At 41.7% G+C, this 24593-nt stretch overlaps 1 protein-coding gene across 1 annotated transcript in view; it reads right to left on the minus strand.

Moving 5' to 3' along the window:
* Positions 1–1583: 1583 nt before the first annotated feature.
* The window catches only part of Homer1 (homer scaffold protein 1), a 103838-nt gene continuing 80828 nt past the window's right edge, over positions 1584–24593 (minus strand). Inside the window, exons 6-10 of the mRNA XM_032899024.1 lie at positions 17658–17693; positions 16451–16607; positions 13951–14061; positions 13126–13206; positions 1584–4595 (exon numbers count right to left, since the gene is read on the minus strand). Coding sequence (XP_032754915.1) covers positions 4407–4595; positions 13126–13206; positions 13951–14061; positions 16451–16607; positions 17658–17693 — 574 coding nt within the window. The 3' untranslated portion in view covers positions 1584–4406. The remainder of the gene's footprint in view (positions 4596–13125; positions 13207–13950; positions 14062–16450; positions 16608–17657; positions 17694–24593) is intronic.

Consider the following 24593-nt stretch of genomic DNA (forward strand, 5'->3'; position numbering starts at 1 on the left):
AAAGTCCCCGCACTGAGGAGGGGAGGGAGAAACTAAGTGTCTCCACTAACTAACAGGCTCTTTCCAATTGACAGCTGCTGGGGGAGGGAAAGTTCCTCACGGGGAACACTGCGTATGCCAAGCCCAGGCCAGGGCAGGCCTGGCGCCCACACAGATCAGACTGCATGCTTTGAGTAGCTTCTCCCTCTTCTCTTTCATTCAAGAGAAAGACTATGAAGTTGGGCAGACAGGGATGGGGGAAGATCTGAGGAACAGAAGAGAATATAATGTGATAAAAAGCATGCATGAAGTGCTCGAAGGGCTGCATGGGTGGCTCTGTGGTCAAGAGCAGTTATTGTCCTTGCAGAGGCCCTGGCTCAGTCCCTAGAACCCACGCAGCAGCTCACAGCCATCTGTGACTCTCCTTCCATGGAATCCAGCACCCTTCTGCACCTCCATGAGCACCAGACAGGTACTGGGTACTCAGACCGTGCACAGGAACACACATGCAAAAACTCACACCTATCTTCTTTGTAAAGGTACCTGCTTTACCAAGTGGCTTAACACATTATTGTCAGCGTGGTACTGACTGGGGATGGGTGAAGCTGTCAGCGACCCAGATTCTCCCTGTGTAGTAGGCTTAAACTTATTTTTCTTTATTTTTGAGACAAGGTCTTACCATATATAGCCCAGGATAGTTTTCAACTCTCAGTCCTCCTGTCTCAGCCTTCTCAATGCTGGGATTAAAAGTATGAATGCCGCTGGCCAGTTTAAAACGTGTTGTTGTTGTTGTTAGGACAATGGAGTGAGTGAGTCTAAAATTTTTAAAAAATGTTCTTAACAAATACTTATTACTACCAGTCATATAGTGTGGTATTCTATTTAGGATATTTTTTTTTTATAAAAATGTTTCAAACTCAACTATTTCTTACCTGAAAGTTCTCTTCTTTATGGTTTACATGGGTCTGGGAAGTGGCTCAGTGGCACAGTACTGCCTAGCCATGTGCTAGGTCCTGCCTGGGTTTGACCCCCCAAGCACCATAAAAGAAAAAGAAATGATGTTAATTTACCTCATGAACGCTAAAAGTTTATGTTAACACATATGGGAAACAAAAGTTCGATGAAGTCTATTTCATGTCTTGAAGCACAAAATTTCAAATGTTAAAATTATTTGGTATCAAACACATGCGAGCTCAGAACAATAACCCACAAGCTTTCCCACGGCCTGCCTCCTAGTGCAGTCCCCGGGCGGTCAGCATCCAGAGACGGCAGCCTAAACCACGCTCCAGAGGCAAACAACAGCACAGAAGGGGGAGGCTTACCTGCTAAAGGACAACGTAATTTTAACAGAGCAAGGCAATGGCTTTTTAAAGGTCACGTGGTAGCTTACCATTTTAGTCACCTGAAAGGATAAGTGACAAGCTCCTCCCCTAACTGCTCCCAGCGTCCAAAGACAACAGAGCATCCGGGTCTGAAGGTTCTGCAAAGTCCCTTTAGGGATGAGGAGCAATGCAATTTCTGAATGTTCATTTGTAGTCCAGAGAGGCAGAGCGAGAGAGGGAATGAAGAAAGAAGAATAAAAACTAATTTTCCAGGCAGGGAAATACTTATAAAACCTTTTATGTCAAAGTTAGGATTTTAAAACATCACATACTAATGCAAACTCCAGTAGCACCTGTGGGGTTGAAGTAGACGCTGCCGTCACTTAAATACTCAAATGTCCTTAAGAGACTGGGAAAAATGATGAAGTACATTCTCCAGAACAAATGTATTTCAAAATAAAAACTGTATTTTTGTTTTTTTTCCAGTTTTTGCTTTTGTACAAGATTTCATAGTTATAATAACTTATACACAGATGGGATTGACCCCTGCTCTCCTTCGGGGTCTCTGCGAGTTCACACGTTCAGGCTACATTCCCCAACGCTATGATCTCATCAACATGTTACCACAGTTTGATCTAAATATAGATACACTATATAATATTTATCTCTGGGAAAAATCAAATTTTAATATGCAAATGTCTATATAATACAGCGATGGAAAAGCTACAGTAGGCACACAACCTATAGCATAGAGGCTCTCCTCATGTGAGTGATGTTTAAAATAGTCAGGAAGGTCTTACTCATATGTGCACTGTGTCCACCTTATCCCAAACACTGTACATGTCTACTGACAAGCTGGGACTTTATAGGTGCAGCCCTCAAGAGATTGTTAAGTTACTAAAAAAAGAAACAGTTAGGCTCTATTGGACATGGAAAACACTCACAAAATTTTCCAATTTTAAATTTCACAGCAGTAGGAAAATATTAAAAATAATTTCTGTATATACATATAGGTATATGTATATATTGAATTACACATATGCCTCACATTATCAGTACAATTCAAGTGGAGACATTTTGGTGAGTATTTTCCCATTAAATGATCACTATGCCAAAATTTAAAAATATTTTATTACATCATTAAAATAATTTGCTTACCTTATCAACAGCTTATACTGTTTTTTTTTTTACTTTTTTAGATTTTTTTTTAAACTCTTCATAACTAAATTCCCTGATCCCTAGTGTTAGACCTCTATTTAAATGAAAACCTGGTGTTCTTTGATATTCAGAAACTCATAGATAAAATCATGTCTGTTTTCAAAATTCTACCCATCAAATAGATTTTATTACCTGATTTATCAGAGAAATATCTCGGCTCTGAGCATGTGTACCTAAGTTATTCTCTCTATAATAGACAGGTAAGGAAAATACCCTAACGTCGATGGAGGTGACTGGCATGATGGGGTAGCACATAGAATGCATGGTGGCTAAGTGTCTGACACACATGTTTCAGAGACACCTTACTGTAGAAACTAATGTTAGAAACAAACAATTTATTTTTCACTCTAATATAAATTAATATGTATGTATTTACATACATACACATAAATATAAAACAAAACTAGTACTAAGAATCTGTTTATGAGTGAAAAAATGAGTTAATCTGCTTAATTTGTACTTAACAATTCAATCATTTGGGGTACGAACAAAAAAAAAAGTCAGTGCATTCATTGACTCCAGAGTTAGGTACTCAAGCATACAGTAAAAGAACCCTCTTCAATATCACAGGCATTGTACAACAAGATATATGTATTCTGATGCAATTCCTACCCGGGCAGAGCAGACAGCACTTGGCTTACTTTTAAATTGTTTTGTGAAAGAAATGTATCATATAAAGAAATGCATGTTTGCTAAATGTCTTAAAATTACATCAAAACAACAGTAAAACCTGCTCTTGGAGAAGAGTCTGTTGACGGTATTTCCTGTTCTGAAATGCCTAGGTAACAGTTCAAAATATTGCCCTATGAAGTTTGAATAAAGACATGGTTTCTATGAAGACCCATCTGCCACGATCACGATTTAGATACAGTCCTCTGCTTGGCTGCTAGATGGAAGTGGACCTCCTTGAAAACAGCTATATACCTTAAAATTATCTATAATAAACAGTGCCCCCTAACCATTATTTATCATAAATTGAAAAGCATTGATCATCCAGAAAAAATTTCTTGCCAAATATATAAATAAACGTAACTGCATATTTTCTCTAAATATCCTTAACATTGCTAGACTAAACCGTCAAAGACGGACTGCTGAATTTCAGTTCTGTGTCAAATTTACTATAAATTTAAAAAGAAAAATATCTGAAGGACTCAGCTGCCTTTGTTTAGTTGGCTTCAAAATGTATAATAAAATGGGAGACAATATCTTCTCATAAATACATGGAGTCAATATGGAAAAGTAAACTACAACAGACAAGATTGGAGAACACGGAGTGTACCAGAGTAGTCACTAGAGTGAGAACACTCTCAGTACGAAAAGGGAAGAGCTCCAGACACCCAGTTATAGTGATTCCAATTAGAGACATAGCTCCCCAACTCCTGGCAAGGATTAATTGGTAATGGCCCTTTCTCAGCAGCAAAAAAATATCCTGAGAAATTATTCAGATAACAACAAAGACAGGGCTTCCATTACTAAGTTTTTGCACAAAACACAGCTGTAGATATCGTAAATAAATTTAAAAAGCAGATAATCTTCACTGTGTTGAACAGAAAAAGGAGAAGGGACCCAGACATTGTTAATTCTCCCATTGGCTACTATCAGGGGAAAAGATTGCATTAAGTGTCTACTTATAACTTTCTGGTTAGCTATGGCCAATGTACATGGAGGTAATTTGTGGTTCAAGTTTTTCATGTCTTTTTTTTCCCCAACTAGCTATAAGCTAAATTCTAAAATTTATACTGAAATATACAATTCCAATTTTCAAAACACCCTCCTTCTGGAGGAATGATATTCAAAAAATTTTGTGCAATCTTGGTACAGAGCCCAAACAGTCCTACGAAGACAGACAGTATCTCTTCATCTATTGGCACTGAAATTTCACTTTCTTTAGCTGCATTCTAGTAGCTTGGCCAAATTATCCCGCAATTCTGTTAGTTCAAATATTTTCCCGTCCAGAATCTCTAGGAGAGTCTTCAGGTTACTGCGGAAAGCGTCCTGCTCGCTCTGGCTCTTCTCCAGGCGCTGCTCCAGCTCCGACAGCTGCCCCTCCAGGTCTTTATTTCGAATCTCAACTTCCTTCAGAGAGAAAAGTGTAACACACACACGCATGTCAGTTCATTCTTCAGATGACGGCACATTCCGACTGTTCCTAGGTTTGACAATCAGGCTGTGCCTCTGACAGTCGCCTTCCTACAACTTAAGGGGACTTGTATTGAGCCATCTCAGAAAGCCATGGCTTGACTATGAATACATCTGACCTCCCACCATCAACCCATCCTCCTCTCTGTCTCACTCCAGGCGAAGCTTTATGCCTGCCTGTCACATAAGGAGCACAACACCCAACCTGAGGATTAGGTCCAGCTCCCTTTATGGAACTGAGAAATCAGGTGAGGGCCGGCAGAGGCGAGGACACAGTAACTCTAAAGAAAGAGTTAGCAAAGAAACTTCCTAAAATCCCATTGCAACTTTGTCTTATACTGATACTGATCCCATATTCAGGATCAAAGGATTGTATGTTTAAGAATATTTTTCAACTCTAAAAACTAAAATGAAAAGATACAGTAACTACATGTATCAGAAGTCTAAAGTTGACAATTCTATGCTGGCAATCCAGGAAAGAGAAAAATGACAAAAAGAAAGCAAAATTTTGTGACAGCACAAAAATGTTTAATCTTTTTTGATATTGTCTAAATTCTAGCACACTAAGAATTATTTAGGAATTATTATGACTTTTAACAATGTTTCTAAGTACAACAAATACTGTATAATGAAGCAAGCTGGAAAAAACCAAAGTTACATGAGTAATGATTTAACTTTAGCTTTAAAAATCAAATTTAGAGCTGGCTCAGTTGTTAACAGCACTGGCTGTCCTTCCAGAGGACCCGGGTTCAATTCCCAGCACCCACATGGCAGCTCACATCCACCTGTAACTTCATTTCCAGGTGACCAATGCCATCTTCTGGCCTCCACAGGCAGAGGCATGCATGTGGTGCACAAATATGCATGTGGACAAAACATCCATACACACAGAAATAAAGATCTAAAAGAAAGAATTTTGGTGTTTAAATTATGAATACTTTTTAAACCATATTAATTTTTCTTACAGTTTTCTCTAAAATAAAAATTTTTAGAGCCAGCAAGATAGTTCAGCAGGAAAAGCCACTTGTTTTCAAAACTCACATCCTAAGCTGGTGTAGACAGAGGCATGGATTTCTGTGAGATCAAGACCAGCCTGGTCTACAGAGTGTTTCAGGACAGCTGCAGCTACCTCATATACTTATATGTAAATGCTAAGTCTAATAAAGTGAATGAGACCCGGACTCATTCACTCACACAATGTACACCATATACACACAGACCACACACATACACACACACGGATATGTAAATTTCCACTGTGGCACACACATGTAATAAATATATAAACGTAGTTAAAACATTGAAGTCTTGAGAAAACGATCTGGGTAAACTGATTTAAAAACATTAAAGAAAGTGACAGTTGATAATTCTGAATATAACCATGTGATTTGATAGCACTGATTATGAAGAAAGCTCAAGCAATATTGTAACATGCCCAGATGAGCTGCAGTATAGAAGAATTAAGAGGGAAATAGAAAGCTATAATTTATAAGTCAAGAATATAAAGGCCCAATTTAATCTCAAAGTATTTGCTATTCAATATTAGCCATTTCAGTGTTAGTCACATATGTTTTTAATCAGTCTTTGACTAATCAACTAATAAAAAATTGAAATTAATATATATAAATTTAGAGGCTAAATCCATAGAGGCTGTAACCTATTAGAACAGGTCCTGCGATGAAATGTAGAACCCCCTCGTGACTGCAGAGTGCTCTTCTCAACAACGAGCTTACGGATCGAATGTTTCCAGCTACAGAAATAGACTGAACGTCATTTCCCCACCATGTCCAGCTCACAGCCACAGCTCAGTCTGCCCTCTACAGCGTCCCTTAGGAATGAAAGGCTCCCTTGTTCTCTCTCCCATCCAATGTAACATCCAAACATCTTAAATGGAACCACACAAAACACTATTCCTTCAGTTGTTAAACAGCACTATACTCTTCAGATGACCGTCCTACCCAGAAAGGCCTCTGCAGGAATTTTACTGGTCAGGTAAGGTAGCAGCACTTGCACTGTGCAGATGGCTGTGACCTATTTTCAGAAGGGGAGAATATGTTTGTAGGTAAGAATAGATAACCTAGAGGACGGGGCCACTGGTGTGACTGGAGTCACAGCCAGCACTCTGCACGCTCTCTGGCCTTCGCTTCTCTCTCCGAGCTTATCTTCTACCATCGTTCCCGCTGGTTAATTTCCTCATTTTCTAAGGGTCACAAAGGCCACCAATTTCATGGTGTTCATGAAAATAAAAGGACTTTATAGGACAGAATCTCCAATTCCTTTGTGAAGAGAGTCAAAACAGAGAGATTTTTAAAAATTACATATTATATCCATGGCCAATGGGACCAGGTATATTTAATTTTCTCTACATTCAAATCCTATACTATTCGATCTAAATAAAAGCCATACCAAAACTGTCTTATTGACATCTGCTGCACAGTTTACATTTAAGATATCAAGTATGCAATTAATATATATGCTTTATTAGACTTAGCATTTACATATAAGTATATTTTAATCAACAAGAGAAGCATCAATAACTCATTTCTACACAGAAAAAATGGATAAAAGAAATGTATGTATTTTGAAGAAGTTATTTTACAATTAGCTATTGGGCATTTTCTATTAGCAGACACTAGGAATAAAATATTCAGCATGAGTAAAATGGTCCCTACTTAAATGCGAATGCTGTGTAGAAATAAGAGACTGCCAGTAGAGAAGTAGAAGCTGTTTCTAGTGGACAAAGCGGTAAGAGTTTGTGCACTGACAGCTGCACCTGCCCTCCGCAAACCACAAGAACATACAACGAGGATAAACTGTGCAGAACAGACATCAGGACTTCACTATCACCAATGACAGAGAACACCGCAAGCATCAAATCACTGGCACTCAGAGACTGTAAGGAACAGTGTCTGCAGGTCTGATTCATAGGGGAACATAGGGAGGGGGCCCTGCAGGGGAAGACCTCTGCGACTGCCTAACCCTAAAACAAGAGCGGGGCAGGACGGAACCGGTCTGCATTTGAGGGATAACTCCACGTGAAACCTGAGAGGCAGTCTCAGCAAAGCAACACCTCTTCAGCAAAGAAAAAAGGGCAAGCGGTCTTTAGGAACAGTGAAGGGATCACTTCTCGGCCTTTTGGCTAAGATCAAGGGCAGGAACAACAAAGGGCAAAAACAAAACAAAACGAAAAACCAACGGAACAAAAACGAAACAAAATAAAACAAACAAACAAACAAACAAAAAACCCAAAAAACCAAGACAGAAAGTTTAAGCTCTTGCTGTATAAAGAAAATTAAACACTGGAATGCACCCGACCCATCCCCTGCGGCCCTCAAAAGAGGGTGTTTGAAATACAAATTTATACGTCACTGAAAGTGCCATTCTGTCCACAAAACACAAAGATACAGCGCTCATTTATAAAGACAATGAAAAGAAAACACTAAACACTCAATAAAACAAAAAAGATTCTTGAAACCAAGAATGAAGCAGAAAAAAATTCTTAACAAAATATTCCAAGCTGAATTAAAGTTTATATAAAATATTTAAAAAGGAACTTGAACTGGGCATCCAGAACTAGAGACACACGGCTGGAGAGATGGCTCAAGGGGTCAAGAGCACCTGGCTGCTCTCCCAGAGGACCTGGGTTCAGTTCCCAGCACCACACGGTAGCTGACGGCAGTGTGGGAACTCCAGGTCCAGAGGATTCAAGGCCTTCTGCTGGCCTTCGAGGGTACTACAGATGTGACACAAAGGCAGAACGTAAAGGCAAAACACTCATGAGCAAAAAATAAAAACAAATAAGTCTAAAACAACAGTAACAATGGAAATCAGGATGCTACAAAAATACACTGAAAAATATGAGTTAATTAAATTGGTGCAAACACAAGAAACTTAAACAAACAATGGAAACCCCACCAGAATTGAATTATAATGTCCTTACTAAAATAAAAAACAAAACAAAAATAGTTTTTACTAACATTTATAAATTCAGTTATTATTCCTTAATTATATATAAAATTTCAAGAGAATATAAGCAAAGTAGGGAAAATCGGAAAACAGAAGACAAAAATATTCAACTACATATAATTAGACATGTTGCAGAAGAAAAATAATACGTAAGGAGAAATATTTAAATTCTGTATGTGACATGCTTTGCTAACTCTTTTGGCACTGAGGATGTCTAGAGAAACTGAAGTGAGGCTTTGCCATGGAGCTCAGGTCCTGAAGGAAGAGGAAGGTGAAGGTCTTGGATCTACACGGTTATTGCTGACATTACTACTGATGGACACAGCTTCTCATTATGTAGCCCTAGATGGCCTTTACTCTGTGACATAGACAAGGCTAACCTTGAACTCACAGAAATATGCTGGTCTCAGATTAAGGGAATACAGCACATCCAGCTGGATAAAGAAATCAAAATGGCCACTTAATACTTAAAAAAAAAAAACTTTCAACAATCACTTTGAGAAATATCTTGGTAAATTTAACCTTTTAAAACCACCACCGCAACAAAAAAACAAACAAACAAAAACAAAAAAAAAACAGAAGAAGAAGAAGAAGAAGAAGAAGAAGAAGAAGAAGAAGAAGAAGAAGAAGAAGAGGAAGAAGAAAAAGAAGAAGAAGAAAAAGGAAAAGAAGAAGAAGTCGTCGTCGTCCTCATAGCATTCAAGCAAACCAAGCCCCAAACTTACTAAGGCAAGAGAACAGAACTGCAAAGACTCTCAAGAGTGACAGATAAGGGCTGGAGCAGGGAAGGGCAGTTAAAGCACTGGCTGTTCTCCCAGAGGACATGGGTATGAATCCAGCACACACATGGCAGCTCACAGCCATCTCTAACTCTAGTCCTTCTACGGACTATAAGGCACCTGGTACACACATGTGGTGCACACATACATGTAGGCAAAACACCAATACGCTTAGGTTAAAATTTAAAAACTGAATAATTTTAAGTGACATAAGTAAGGCTGTGAGAGTCGTGACTGGTGCTGAGTGCTCTGATTTGATCTGCCTGTCACTTCACAGCCCCTGTGATGAAAGCGAAGTATGAGGAGATCTAGGAAGAAGAACTGGGGTCAAGAACAGAGCTCCATCCCCAGTGCCAACATCTCATTCAATGGATAAAACGCTCCTAGGTGTGAGGCTGGAGTCTGAGTCCCCAGAGCCCAGGGTAAATAAATGCGGGTAGGAGAGGCAGACGGTTTTAACTCTGTCCTTGAGAGGCCTGATGGGTATCAGAGCGAGCTGGTTAGCCAGCCTCGCCAGGCACGTGTGCTGTGGGCTGACCGAGAGACCCTGCCTCAGCGACTAAACTGGAAAGCGGTGCAGGACAGATTCCTGACACCAACCTTCACATGTGCATGCACATCTTACACAGTAAAAACATGCACACACACAGACCACAAACACACAGAAGAGGGAAATGGGGGAAGAAAAGTGGCTAATTGTAGGACCATGGATGGGAAACTGAGAGGAGCCTGGGTATCAACTGCTCTGCAATGTGAAGTTCTTCAAAGAATGACATGGCCGTGCCAGAGGACAGGATCTAGACCGAAGGATCTCTCCTTGGCCAAAGCTGACTCCCAAGAAATACAGACACGACCATCAGACAGAACGCCTGTCCCTGGAGTGGACGGGTCCTAGGTGGAAAAGCAAGCTTTGTTATAAAGAAGAGTAAGATAATTGCAAGCGTCTGACTAAGGTATGAACAACTTTGACGTACGTACGAGAAGACTCTCAGCTTTAGAAAAGAAGCAAGAGTGTTTACAGGGACGAGCACATGCCGTCCTTATGGCCAGGAAGTTCAGAAGAGAACAGGACACACGGACATATCCAGAGAGTGACAGAGATGGCAGGATGAATGTAAGGGGGAAGAGAGAGGGAGAGAGAAGGAGAGGCAGAGGGAGGGAATGAGGGACTGAGGTACGGAAGGGCACTACAAAATGATAAAACAAATAGAGCAAAGATATTAATGTTGGGGAAAGTGAGGAAAAGACCTATAGCGGACTTACTCTTGCAGCTTTTCTCTAACACTTCAGAATAGAAACCTTAGAGCAAACCAGACCATTTCAGTGGTGGTCAGAACAGGATGGGAGTGAAGCATGGTGACAGAACACAGAGCACACGTGGGAAAGGGGCACGTAGTGCTCTGAACAGACTGACTGAGAAGTCAGCATCTGAGCTGAGACTTCAATCCCAGGGGAAAGCCGGGCACGAGAAGACCCAGCAGCCTGAGGTTGTCTTGTTTCTTCTGTCCTGGAACTCACCCTGTAGACCAGGATGGCCTTCTACTCAGATCTGCCTGCCTCTGCCTCCCAAATGCCTGACTGAAGGCTGTCACTGTCTGGAGACAGCCCATGTGCTCTTAAGGGGAAACCTCAAAGTTGTATGAAGAGGACAGACAGACAGGACAGGGAGACAGCTCCGCAGATGTCAGCTGCATAAACGACAGCCATCAATCCCCAGAACCCACGGAGAGACGAAAGGGAGACAAACACGACAAAGCTGTCCTCTGAGCTCCTCATACACACCACATATAAACACGCAAAGTTTAAAAAGTTTACAGATCCATAAATCTGATAAGTGGCCATCAACGTGGAAAATTGTTCAGTTTTACTCATAATAAAAAAACCTGGACCTTAAACAAGTGGGGGAGTGAGACAGGGCTTGGAATGGTGTTCGGCAGCGAGTGCTTACCCGGCCTGCACCGTGCGGAAAGCCCCGGGTTAATCCGAGGTCCACAGAGTAGAGAGATGCAGAAAAGCGAGCTGCTCCCTTTGTGTCTTGGGAGGGAAGACTGACGCTGGGCGGATGCCCTGCTCTCCAGACGGGCCCTCCTTAGCACAAACATTTAAAACCCCAAGCAGCGCTTCCGAGTCACTCTCCCAAGAATCACCAGAGTAAGCATTAACATGAAAGGATTCGTTTGGACATCATCACTATACACGGCACTGCAACAACATAAACTTCCATCCCAATAGGAATGATGAGAAAAAGCCACGTTAAAAACAAAATTTAAACAAACACTGGATAAAGTAATGTCAAGTGCTTTGCTGTAGGGTGAGATTAGGGTTTTAAAAAATAAAATAATCTCTGCTGGGTACATTTTTATAAACATATAGTATATTGATATTTAGAAATATCCAGGTATTAAAACTTAAATTATGACAACACATTACGTGTCCTCAGGCCTCAGGCCCCTCTGCACTGTACTGATGTGCTGCCAGCACGGAATCAGCCAGTGATGCTGCTGCTTCCTCCCATAACCCGGCCTCCTCCTCGCGCTGGGCTCCCAGGCCCTCTTCATTTGCCTCACTTGATGCACACTCTTGCTTCTATCCTAAAGGGCTTCTCGCCCTTCCTGAGGCCACTAGCTTAGGCTGGCAAAGGCAGCATAGTAATGACATTTGAAAAGTTTTTCTAAATCTGACTCCCACTAACACAGGATGCATGTACGTCTATTGGGGATGGCTTTGTGCACTGTGTATTCAAATGCTGGTTACTATACCAGGAGATCTGGGTGTGGTCGAAATTCCGTTACTGCCATATGACAAACATCTTCTGACTCAGCATTTTGTACAACACTGTTCTCTGTCATCTTCTGATTGGTTAATAAAGAGCTGATCAGCTTATAGCTGGGCAGGAGAGGTAAGGCAGGACTTCTGTGCCCAGAGAAAGCGAGGGGTTTAGGGGAGGGAGAGACTGGACACGAGGCACTAGCCTTGAGCAGTGGCCAGAACACTGATGTAGGAGCAGCCAGGCCAGCACAACGGCGGCAGAAGAATAGGTCAAAGCCTGCCCAGCTGAGTGCCTGGAGTGTTTAATATAAACACCAGGTCTGTGTTATTTATTCTGGTGACAAAAAGGGAAGGAGAAAAGCTGAGTTACCTTTTACATGTGTCAATTAGAATCAGGAAGTATGTTACCTATACAGAAAAAAGTGGGCAAAGTTGACAAAGATCAAAGAAAGGAAAAAGGCACTAATTTTTGTTCCATTAAGGCACAAGGAACACCAGATTTCAGAGAGCAGCTCAGCACAAACACCAGCAAGTCCTTAGACTAAATTAATCCACTGGAGACATCCCCTTACATTTAGGGTACCTTTAATGATAAAAGTCAAAGTTTCCAAAGTACTTCAGTAAGAAAAATTATAAAAGCCCATTAATGGGGTTGGGGATTTAGCTCAGTGGTAGAGCGCTTGCCTAGCAAGCACAAGGCCCTGGGTTCGGTCCCCAGCTCCGGAAAAAAGAAAAGAAAAAAAGAAAAAATAAAAGCCCATTAATGACTACAAACTACCTAAATGAAGTAATCAGAGAATGTCAGGAAGAATGAATATTACTCATGAATCTGAGGTATTAGAAGAAAAAAAAGGAAAATGTATAAAAATGAAGGCTCAAAAAAGTCATCATGTTGTGAAAGAATGACGAATACTATCTCTATAGAAGTCAGTAAGTGTCTCGACTTGGCTCACCTGCAGCTTCTGAGTCAAAGAGTCCCTCTGCTCTTGAAGTTCTCTGGCATTATCAATTTCTTGTTTTAATCTTTCTATTTCCTGGAAAAGGTAAGATAATATCTTTAATAACAGTTAACTTACGATAAGAAGGAAGAACTAATTTTTCCCTGAAATTATATCCTAGTTCTGAGGAGACAGTAATTAAAACCAAGCACACAAGCAGCCGCCCTTTATTGGCTTCCAGAGGGATATGTGTCCTTATAAGCGTTTTGCCTGAGACAGAACGGGGCTTCTGTGTTCCCTTCTTGGGAGCAAGGCGGGGTCTCACACTGTACAGTCCATGCCTTGAACGCACTATGTAGCAAAAGTTGGCTTCAAACGCAAGATCCTCCTGCCTCAGCCCCCTAGTTCTGGCACCATATCATATGCCCATCTCAGAATGATTTTTATCAACTAGTGTAATCTGATGGCTTTGGAATATCAAGAAATAGCTTTAAGTTTTAGATGAAATAATTTTTCTTGGTATATAAAATAGCTCTTTCTGACTATAAAAACCAAAGAAAGTAATAATTTGCAAAATTTCATTTTATCTCTAGTGGTTTCCTGCTGATTATATAAATATAATTCTCTTAAAACGGCAACACCATAGTTTAATACAATTAATAAAAAACAGAAACAAGAGCAGGGAAAACACAAACAGGCTTCATAATATTCCATAAAAGTTTATCTTAAAAGAAGAAGCCCACACGCTCACGTTATTCCGGGTGGTGCTGTAGATCTGAGGGAATCCACTGTGCTGCACACCGTGTCCCTCGGCGTGTGCAGGCCGAGTGGGGGGCTTACCTCTTCCTTTACTTTTAGGGTCTCTTCCAGCTCCTGCACTGTCTGACTCAGCTCTGTCTTGTGGCTGTGCACAGCGTTTGCTTGACTACTAACACATTCCAGCTCCGTGACCTGCAGGCAGTGAGAGCAGAGGTTAAATTAGGTGGTAATTTCAGGTTTCCTGCTGAGGTCACAGTGAACCCCCGAGATGTTAATAGATTCTGAGTTACTATATGAAAGACTATTAAGATTCTTGATATAAAATAATTTTTTAAAAGATAAACAAAAAAGGCAATGGCAAAAACCAAAGGATTATTAGATAGAGACAGGTTAGAGAAAACAAGTGATAAATCACTGTAAAAAATCCTTAAAAAGTCTTCCTTAAAATGTATAAAGTCTAGGTAGCCAGGCGGCGGTTGTGTACACCTTTAATCCCAGAACTCAGGAGGCAAAGGCAGGAGGATCTCTAAGTTCCAAGACAGCCTCCTCTCCAGACAGAAAACCCTGTCTCAAAAAACACTTCAAACATTTAGATAAGTATAGATAGATCTGCTCTCCCCAGTGTAGTCTTCAAAACTAGTGTTCAGAGTAAGGATTTTTTCAAATAAATTTCCAAAATACAAGAGAATCTAAAAGGAAAGATATGCTTAAAAATACCTTAAAAGCTAGGATATCAGAATGACTTCATGTCAGCTGTGCCTCTTATGGGAAAGAGAACAATTTCTCCACAAAGAATTTATCAAGAGCCTACAAGTAATATAATTTTTAATGAGCACTTGACACCCTTTTAATACAATAGGAAAAGCCAGTATCCTTAAAAGTTAGCCATCCCTAGTTAAGACTAGAGGAAATCATGTAACATTTACAGACAACCTACCATACACTTTGGACGCCATGCTCTCAAAGTCTGCTTGACTAGACTAGAGCAAACTTGCCTTGCACTTTCCAAGTAGCAAATGGCCCTGCACATTCTCTAAGGACATCTTTCACAACCGCCCCTCCTTTCTACTTAGGCATTAATACACTGTCTCACACAGACCTTCTCCGGTCTGAACAAGTGCAGTGCTCCTGCAGTAGATTCAATTATAGCTGTGGGTCGGCCAACTGTATGACATTCAATGCCTTCTGCTTTTTATAATACTAAATATTTTCTTTTTCTTTTCATTAATAAGGATTGAACCCAGGGCCTTGTACATGTGAAGCAAGCAATTCACCACTGGGCCACAATGGTAAATTAAATCCCAGGGACTTTCAATCATTGGCTGCAACCTATCAAACATTTACTTTGGCTAAGATGAACACTTCTGACAGAAGGCAACTGTCTTTGTCCTAAGAATAAATCAGGATCATGTCTATCTTCTTGACTAGAATGTCCTCTGACGACCATTCTGACCTTAGGCAGTCAGTTTTCAACTCAGCACCTATCTTCTGAAAGCCAATCCCTTCTGCTGGAACCCTCAAAGTTCTTTTCTCCCTGGTTCACAAAATGGAGCATCCAAAAAAAAAAAAAAAATTACTGGGAATGGGTTGGTGAGATAGCTCTGCAGGTAAAAGGGCTGCTACACTCACCCGATAATCTGAGTTCAGTCCCCAAAACCTCAACATGGGAGCCACAACATAAACTCACTCACAAGCCCATGCAGACGTTCTACACGCATGCACTCACGTGTGCTCACACACTTAAACATGCTTTGTTATTTAATATATAGCAGTTGTCTTTGGTTAAGCATTTCTTATATTTTTGGTTGTGAGCCTAGCCTTTAATGGCTGAGCCCTGATTAAAAATTTCTTAAAGGGACGTTCAGTGCTAGTAACAACCTTTCTCACAGATTTAAGAAAAATAAACCTGTGAACAAAATCAACAAATACAACAACAGCAGAACACAGAACCAACCAACTGTATTAGAGCAGTCCCATGAGTGTCAATGATTTCCGCACGCCTGTCTAAAGGCACTTGCCAGTATGGCTGCACTGCCTGACACACCCCAGCTGAACTAAAAACTGGGGGGATTAAATGGAAGGCCAATAGACCTCCCACAAGTCTTGAGTGGACTCCACAGCTGAGTACAGGGCTAAGAGTCAGGAAGTGGGGGTGGGCGTGGTGGAAGCAGAGAAAAGGCAGACACTGGGAGGGCTGAGCTGTGGTGGCACTGGCCATATGTACTTTTAACTTGGTACGACGCTCAGTCGGGCACCTCAGCTAACTTTCAGGAAGCTGTAGAGGACCTGCATTATTCCTATGCTACAGACTAACGTACTGGCTGAAAGAGAGCCGTTCCCAGAGGCCACGCAGCTCATGCTGGCACAGCTGGAGCTGTAACCAGCCCCTTTGCTTTCAAACACTGTGCAGCCCTCACTCATTAAACTGTGAAGAATATTCTTTGACCCAGCAAAAGCTCACACATTTTCTGACAACCAAAGAGTATCCCCAGAAGATGGCTGATGTCCATGTGCTGCACTCACATGCAAATTTCCCTTCTCCACAGAGCCTGTTGCCCAGTCCTGGCAGAGCCACCCTTACCCGCTTGTGCAGCCGCTCTGCCTCCTCCTGGTAGGCAGCCAGCTGTTGCTTCCACTGCTTCACGTTGGCAGTGGACTCCAGCAGGGCTGCGGTGAGCTTGGCGTTGTTCCCTTTGAGGGTGGCCAGTTCAGCCTCCCAGTGTTTGCTGATTGCTGAACTAAAACGAAACAAGGAGAACATTTGGTCATCTCACTGAGGACTGTCCCCGAGAGCACAGCAACGTTTCGTTCTATTGTCAGACTTATAGGAAGCTTTCACGGAATGCTTTCAAAGACAACCCCAAACATTAAAAAACCAAAGTACTGTGGCAGAACGATGGAGCAGATCAGTGCGATACAGATATACATTAATATATATTGTACCTGACAACGTACGACATTGCTCAAGGGAATCCAAGCCCAGTACAGCTTCATTCCTCAGTGGGACAAACAAGGAAGCTTACGTGACACTTAGGTTGGAACAGGTAGTGTAGTTTTTTAAATTACTGATTTGTATCGGTACATTAAGAATTTTTAAATGTTCCAATAAAACATTTATTATGATAATTAAAATGATTTCATAAGAGGCTAGAACAAGAAATCGGTTCTAATAACTTCTGTTACAAAAGCAATAGTATTCATTGGGAATTCTCGATAATTCTTGGTAATTACTTTGCTAACTTTCCAAGGGATAATCACCTTGTTTGAAAGAAAACTACAGTTTCTCTATTTTGTACTGAACTTTATTCCAATTAGTCGAATCCTAACTGTGTCCCAGTAAGCCCTGCCTCTCACAGCTTCCTGTACTCAATGGTTTTGTGTTACGTTCGTATCACAAGGCATGTGTTTTTACCAATTACTTTATAGTGATTTTTATCATATAATAAAAGGCAGTTTTCATCATCAAAATTCCTAAAGCTTACTGCCAGTTAAGACAGATTCACATCGTACCCCCTCACAGACAGAGAGGGACAGCACATCATTTCCAACAACAGCCTTAAAGAAAGCAAACAAACAAACTCAAAACGTTAATCAAATAAGCAAAAACAAAACAAACAATATAGCCCCAAATTTAAGGACAGTCTTCAAAATAGTTGGTCAAAATACTTTAAAAATAATAGAAGACCGAGGACCAGAACAGAGGAGCAAACACACTAGACTCCTGGGTAGTTTTGGAAACAGAAAAGGAACACGAGGCTGCAGGTGTAGTTTAGCAGTAAGGCACTTGCCTAGCATGAGAGAGGCCCTGGGTTCGATCCCCGGCACTGCCAAAGAAACAACACAGAAAAGAAAGAGTCGTTAGTGGAAAGCAGACTTGGTGGGTAACACTGCACTAGTGCTGACTCCCAGAGCTGGACGGTTACATCACAACCATACAGACGTTAATTCAGGGACGTGTGGTGAAGGGTATATGGGGACACTGAAGGTTTTATAACTGTCCGGGACATGTAAAGTTGTTTTACCAGTTAAACAACACAGTGAAGCAATAAATGAAACTATCAATTTAGCAAATTATTTTTCTCAAAAGAGAAACTCTTTTCAAGTTCTTCCTTTGTAGAATGGCACTTTAGATTTAGACTTTTTGAGAAAAAAAAATAACTATTCACCAGCTCTAAATGAATTAGTTTTTACTAAAACCACCTACCAGTTTTCCCCTAGAAGTGTTTCATTTAAATGGACTCCTCAATCTGATAATGGAAATCTTATTGAACTAATTTAAAAATTTGTTATAAGCAAATATCAAATTTATTTAAAAAGGAAAAGGACTTTAAGGACTTATCTCTAAACTCTACTTGCCAGATAACAGTACATTCTAAAGATGAACCACACTGTCTTTACAGAGAAAGAATGTGGGTACTTTAATATGCTATTTTTCTCGGTTTTATCTTATATTGTGTTGATATAAAGTCCATTAAGAATTTGGTATGTCTACTTATTTCACTCATTATAGTGATACTGGACTCATCTCTTAACTCTATTGATCCTCTAGTCTTTACACGTTAACTAAACACGTTAGCCAAGCATCAGTCAAGTGCTAGCCACGAGCTGCATGTGGCTATTGAAACTGCTTAACGCTAATCAGGTTAAAAATTCACTTTTCATCTCATTAGGCCCTTTCCCCATAATCAGTCAACAGCCACGAGCTGCACGAGACTCGTGGTTTGCAAGGACACAGAACATTTCATTGTAGCAGAGGACTCTACTGGACCCTGTCATCCTTGCAGGATTTGAACTAGGTTTTCGGGGTCTTTTGTTACGCATTCAATGATAACCCCACAACCTAAATTTATATATCAAAGTTGTAATCCTTAGATCATCACAGTATCTGAGTATTTAGAGATAGGTGTTTAGAGAAGTAGGGTTTACACGAGATCCGTAGGGTAACCTAACTCATACGACCACTGTCTTTATTAGAGAAGATATGACCATCTAAATATAGCCCAACACAGTTTCCAATTTACCCTAGGATTCTCCAGTGTTTTAGTTAGGGCTTCTATTGCTTCAATGAAACACCATAACCAAAAGCAAGTTGGGGAGGAAAGGGTTAATTTGGCTTACACTTTCACATTGTCACCAGTCAGTCCACCACTGAAGGGAGTTAGGACAAGCACTCAAGCAGGCTGCAATGTGGAGGCAGGAGCTGATACAGAGGCCATGAGGGGCTGTTAACTGGCTTGCTCAGCCTGCTTTCTTATAGAACTCCAGCCTAGGGGTGACCCGGGAGGTGGGGAGCATCTCCAGGACATGACAGAGACCTGGGATAAGGGAGGTGCCCAAGAATCAATGGGGGTGACTTTAGCTGTGACTCACAGCACTGGGGATATGGAACCTGAAGAGGCCACCTCCTGTTTCCAGGCAGGAACCCCAGGGGAGTGATAGAGACAACAGCCCACCCACAGAACTTTCAACCCACAATTTATACCATCTACAAGACATGCAGGCACCCACGTGGAGCAGAGACTGAGGAAATGGCCAACCCATAACCAGCCCAGCTTGAGACCCATCCCATGGGCAAGCGCCAGTCCCTGACAATATTAAGGATACTCTGTCCTGCTGGCAGACAGGAGTCAGCATGGCTGTGCTTTGAGAGGCTTCACACAGCAGCTGACTCAGATGCAGATACCCACAGCCCAAAGTGGATGGAGCTTGGGGGACTTTTACAAAAGAACGGGGAGAAGGACGGCAGGCCTGAAGGGGACAGGAACTCCACAGGAAGACCACAGAGTTAACTAGTCTGGACCCCTGGGCTCTCAAGAGACTGATCCACCAAGCAAAGAGCTGCACCTACGCCTCCCCACACATACATAGCAGCTGTGCAGTTGGTCTTCATCTGGGGCTTGAACAACTAGAGCAGGGGCTGTCCCTCAAGCCACTGCTTGCCTTTGGGATATGTTCTAGCTGGGCTGCCCTGGCTGGACCTAGCCTGCAGAGACCTGATGTGCCAGGCTTGGGGATACTCAAGGGAGGCCCCACTCATACTGAGGAAAAGGGGATAGGGGAATGGGGGAGTGGAGAGATGAGGGGAAGGACTGTGGGAGGGGGTGACTGGGAGAGGGGCAGTGAGCGGGATGTAAAGTGAATAAGTTAAAAAAAAAAAAAAAAGGTGCCTGAAAGTTGGATCTTATGGAGGAGGCATCTTCTTAATTGAGGGTCCTCCTTTCAGATGACTCTAGCTTGTGTCAAGCTGACATAAAATTAGCCAGGACATCCAGTATCTTCTGCTGTTTATTTAGATTCAAGGAGGCTCAAGTTTAAGGTGGAACCCCAAATGTCCAGTATGCCATGGTTAAATCCAGGTAAATATACTTATTCTCTATGTCAAAGTAATTGTATGATTATGCATGGAATATTATCTGTTTATGAACAAGAAGAGCTATTAAAAAGCATTTCTAGTTGGGTGGCAGCGGCACAGGCCTTTAATCCTAGCACTCGGCAGATGGATCTCTTGAGTTCAAATCTAGCCTGGTCTACAGAGCAAGTTCCAGGACAGCCAGGACAACACAGATAACCCCTATTACAAAACCCAAACCCAAACCAGGAGAGCATTTCTAAGACCGGGGAGGCAATACATGGGTAGAGGTGTTGCACTTTCCTGTAAGCTCATCTTCTCTCAGAAGCAGCACAGGTAAAAGACTGGAAAGGGGGACAAAGGAAGCCTGGATGAACGGAGACATCTACCCTCACTCTGAAGGCTCTAAAGCCTGTCTGGGCTTAGGCTCCTGGAAAAGATAATCTCAAACTGCTACCTCTACTTCTTTGGACATAGGGGATGACCTATTACAGTCGGGAAGCAGACAAATCTCTATACCTTAAAACAGAAAAGGGCTAAGGAACTCCCATAGAAGACCTTCCATTGAACAAGACTGAATTCACCGGCCGCTAGAAGGTAGCTGTGTGCTTAATGTCAAGCTGAGAGCAACCTCCCATTGTGGAAGGCATAAATATAAGACAAGCCAAAAGCTTAGGAGGTGCCAGGAACTGTGGGAAAAATCTCTCCAGCAGGTCAGCATTGACCCTAAGTACAAGCTAATACTAGAGGTGGCTGAAAGTATAAACAAAACCAAAATCTAGTCTAAACCTGAGTAGAATGGCATAACTCCTAAACCAACACAAGAGTCATGCCCAAGTAGAGAATAAAATACAGTAGCTGGCCTTCCATATCTCTGGATCCCAACTCTCTGGACTCATCCAACCACTGGTAGGAAAGATTAGGAAAAATTTCTTGGTCTGTACTGAACATAAACAGATGTCTTATTAGTTCTTAAATAAGAAAGTGTTAACTATTTATCTAGCCTATATACTACATGAGTCTACCTCACCTAAAACTAGGACTACAGAAAGGTAAATGTGCGAATACCACTTGACTTGACATGAGACTTGAGGACCTACAGATTTTGGTACAGACAAAGGAACCAGTCCCTCATGGATAAAGGGGCAACTACTGTAAGTCACTGCTGCTGCTTACACGATATTTAGCATTCAGTAGGTTGCGATGGGTATCACAGAGCGATAAATGAAGCCACTGTCAAAAGGGGACGCTCTTACTCAGAGGTGCACAGTGTACTGAGAGAGGAAGGCAAATGCCCACCTGAAGTCTTACTAGAGAAGGAGACACCAAGCTCTATCAGGTTGTGAATTTTGGCAGAGAAATGGAAAGTACAAACAAGAATCAAAAATACTAGAGATGAGAATGTTTTTGACAGGTTCAGGGAAATTGACATAACTGCACAAAATTATTAGAAATCAAAGTGAAACACAAGGAGAAAAAGGAGAGCCCAAAACATGTATATTAATATCAACTACCTAGCAAAATATGCTACTGGATGAGTAGAACAGGGTTGAAGAAATAAATATTTTAAGACATAAAGGCTCATAACAGGGTTAGTCACAGCAGTGAAATGGTGGAGGGCAGCCCAATGTCCTTTAGTGGGTGGCTAGACCAACACAATGAAGTATACAGGTACATGTAATGGAGGGAAATTCTGAAATGTTCTGTAACACAGACGAACCTTGAGGACATCATGTTACATACAAAAGGCCAGCCCCCAAAAGACAAATGCCATATGTCTCCACTCGTATTTGAGGTGGTCATGACAGGGGACACACAATGCTGCGAGGGAAGGAAGAGGAGCGTGAGGTAACTTTTTGATGAGTATCGTAGATCAGATTTGCAAAATGAAATTACAGAAAAGGGGCTGACCACAGGGAGCACGGGGAACCTTACAGAACTGAGGACCTCCTAACCTTGCGTTACAGGCTGACAGATATAGAAACTGTTAAAATGTATGCGGATCTATGTTAGACACGTTAGGGAATGCCACTGTATGTAGATTCTTTAATAAAGTTATCTTACTACCCAGAAGACAGTAAGGAGCTTTCTATGTGCTTCTCTACGTTCTTTCTGTGACTGCTTGGGAGAGCTGTCTTAGAATTGTTCCATGAGGTCTGTATTCTTGGCATGGGAAGAGACTGGGTGGGCAGGAAGTAGAGCAGCTGTGCTGCAGGTTAAGGGAAGGAGGTGCACCTCTGCTAGACATGGGGATAGGAAAGAGCTGGGGAAGGAGGAGTAACGCAGAAGATACAGAAGGAAATAACACAGTCAAGGCATGAGGAGCAAGTGTGCTGGGGTCGTAGACAACCGAAGCAGGGTCAAAGACACAGGACAGGAAAAGCTAGCTGAAGGTACCCAGGCTGTTAATGTACTTGCTTATCTCCATGCCTATACCTTGAGCCCCTGACGTATTAAGATCTGACACAATCAAGCTAAGAGATTTTCATATTACTATTCTCTTACTCTTCAGAGTACCCAAGCCACAGTTGATTACACTACATAAGAAAACACTGAAGAAAAATTCTCCTATCAGATTCCTATACATTGCAGTCAGTACCCATGGCCACAGTACACTAGATCTAAGACTCATCTAGGCTGGACTAAGGGAGCACAGGGGAGTAGCTTAATATTGCATTCTTATGTTTTTATGTTTTGTGCTTCATTTTATTGTTTTATGTGCATGGTAAGCATACACGGGGGCATCACTTAGATGCAGTGCTCAAGGAAGCCAGAAGAGATGTTGGAGCCTCAGGAACAAGAATCACAGTGAGGTGCCCTATGCCAGGAATCAGGCCAGGGTCCTCTGAAGGGCCATCAGTGCTCTCAACTGCCAAACCATCTCTCCAGCCCCAGGGCTCCACACTCCCTTCCACTGCTTACGAGGTAAATGAATGCACGATTTAAAAGTCGTTTGCCCACTGCCACGTCATCGCAGGGTAAATCTGAGTCGTTCAGAGGGCATCTCTATTTCCTCTACTTCAGCTGTTCCTCGAGGCATCGTATTTCCAAAGCACAGTGAAATGCAGTGTGTGTGTGTGTGTGCTGTGTGCATGTGTGTATGTGTCTGTGTGTATGTGTGTGTGTGTGCTGTGTGTGTGTATGTATGTGTCTGTGTGTATGTGTGTGTGTGCTGTGTGTGTCTCTGTGTGTGTCTGTGTGTATGTGTGTGTGTGCTATGTGTGTCTCTGTGTGTGTGTGTGTGTCACATCACACAGATTCTTTTGGCTACCAAGTATGCAAATGCCTTTATTAGAATGACTTATGCAATTTCAACTTCAATAAATTCCAAAGGTTGCCTGCCGTACTAAAGAAGGTTCCATGAGTGCTGCCTCAGATGTGTTTAATTCTTCCATGCAAACATGTTCTAATATCCTTCCCAATTTTGGGAAAAAGATTGTTCCTTTACTTCAACTCTAAGATACCGGTTTCCTCCCTATTAGACTGACATTTAGTAGTAACTGATACCTTTGGATTAGCTCTGATACTGTAATTTTAAGCCAGTATTTTACATTTTAGAGATTTTTTTGTTTTTAAATGTTGGGGAGGTTGTTCCCTGCCTTGCACAGATCCAGGGTCCTGAGTTTGATTCCCACAAATACAAAAGCATTGCAGGTGTTCTTGGGGATGACGTAAGTCTTTTATTAGAGACAGTCTTGAAAAGTTAGACCTTAATTACTCAGGAAGAAGGCAAATTTGTCTAATGATTCAAAGTTATGATCTCATGTTTGAATGCTGGGATAGAGTAGAATAATTATTTATTTTTGTGGATGCTTTTGGTTGTTCAGTAAAGTTTCCCTCCAGAAACGGCCAGCTAGTTTTCTCTTGGCTTCAAATCCACAAGGAGGTCAGAACACTTCAACAAAACCACCAGAGTTTCAAATTCAGTTTCCCTTTATTTAAAGTCAAAGTTTTAAAAAAGTTAAAATTTTTAAAAAGTACCTCAAAAAATGAGAGCATGATGTAGGAAGGGTGTATTCACTGAACCTCTGAGTAATGTCACGTGCACAGTCTAGGACAGCTGTCCTCCTCCCAGGCCTTCAGGGCTCTGGGTCACTGGAATCTCTAAAGTCACCACTCTCTAACTGTACCCTCCACCCAGGGAGCACTAAGAAAATATTTAGACAATCTTTTTCAAAATCCTTAAAGACAGGGTCTGAACAGGCTCTTCCCCCTCCCCCTCCCTTCTAAAACATGCTTCCCTATATCAAGGAGGAAGCCGGCCCCTACATGGAAAGACTCATAGCACTAGCTGATCTGAAGTCCGCCTGCTACTAGTCTTCACTTCCCACCCCAAATGGGGAGATAGAGGGATACCTGTCTAAACATGTTTGTG

This window comes from Rattus rattus, chromosome 3, assembly GCF_011064425.1.
Source record: "Rattus rattus isolate New Zealand chromosome 3, Rrattus_CSIRO_v1, whole genome shotgun sequence".
Classification (NCBI taxonomy): Eukaryota; Metazoa; Chordata; class Mammalia; order Rodentia; family Muridae; genus Rattus; species Rattus rattus.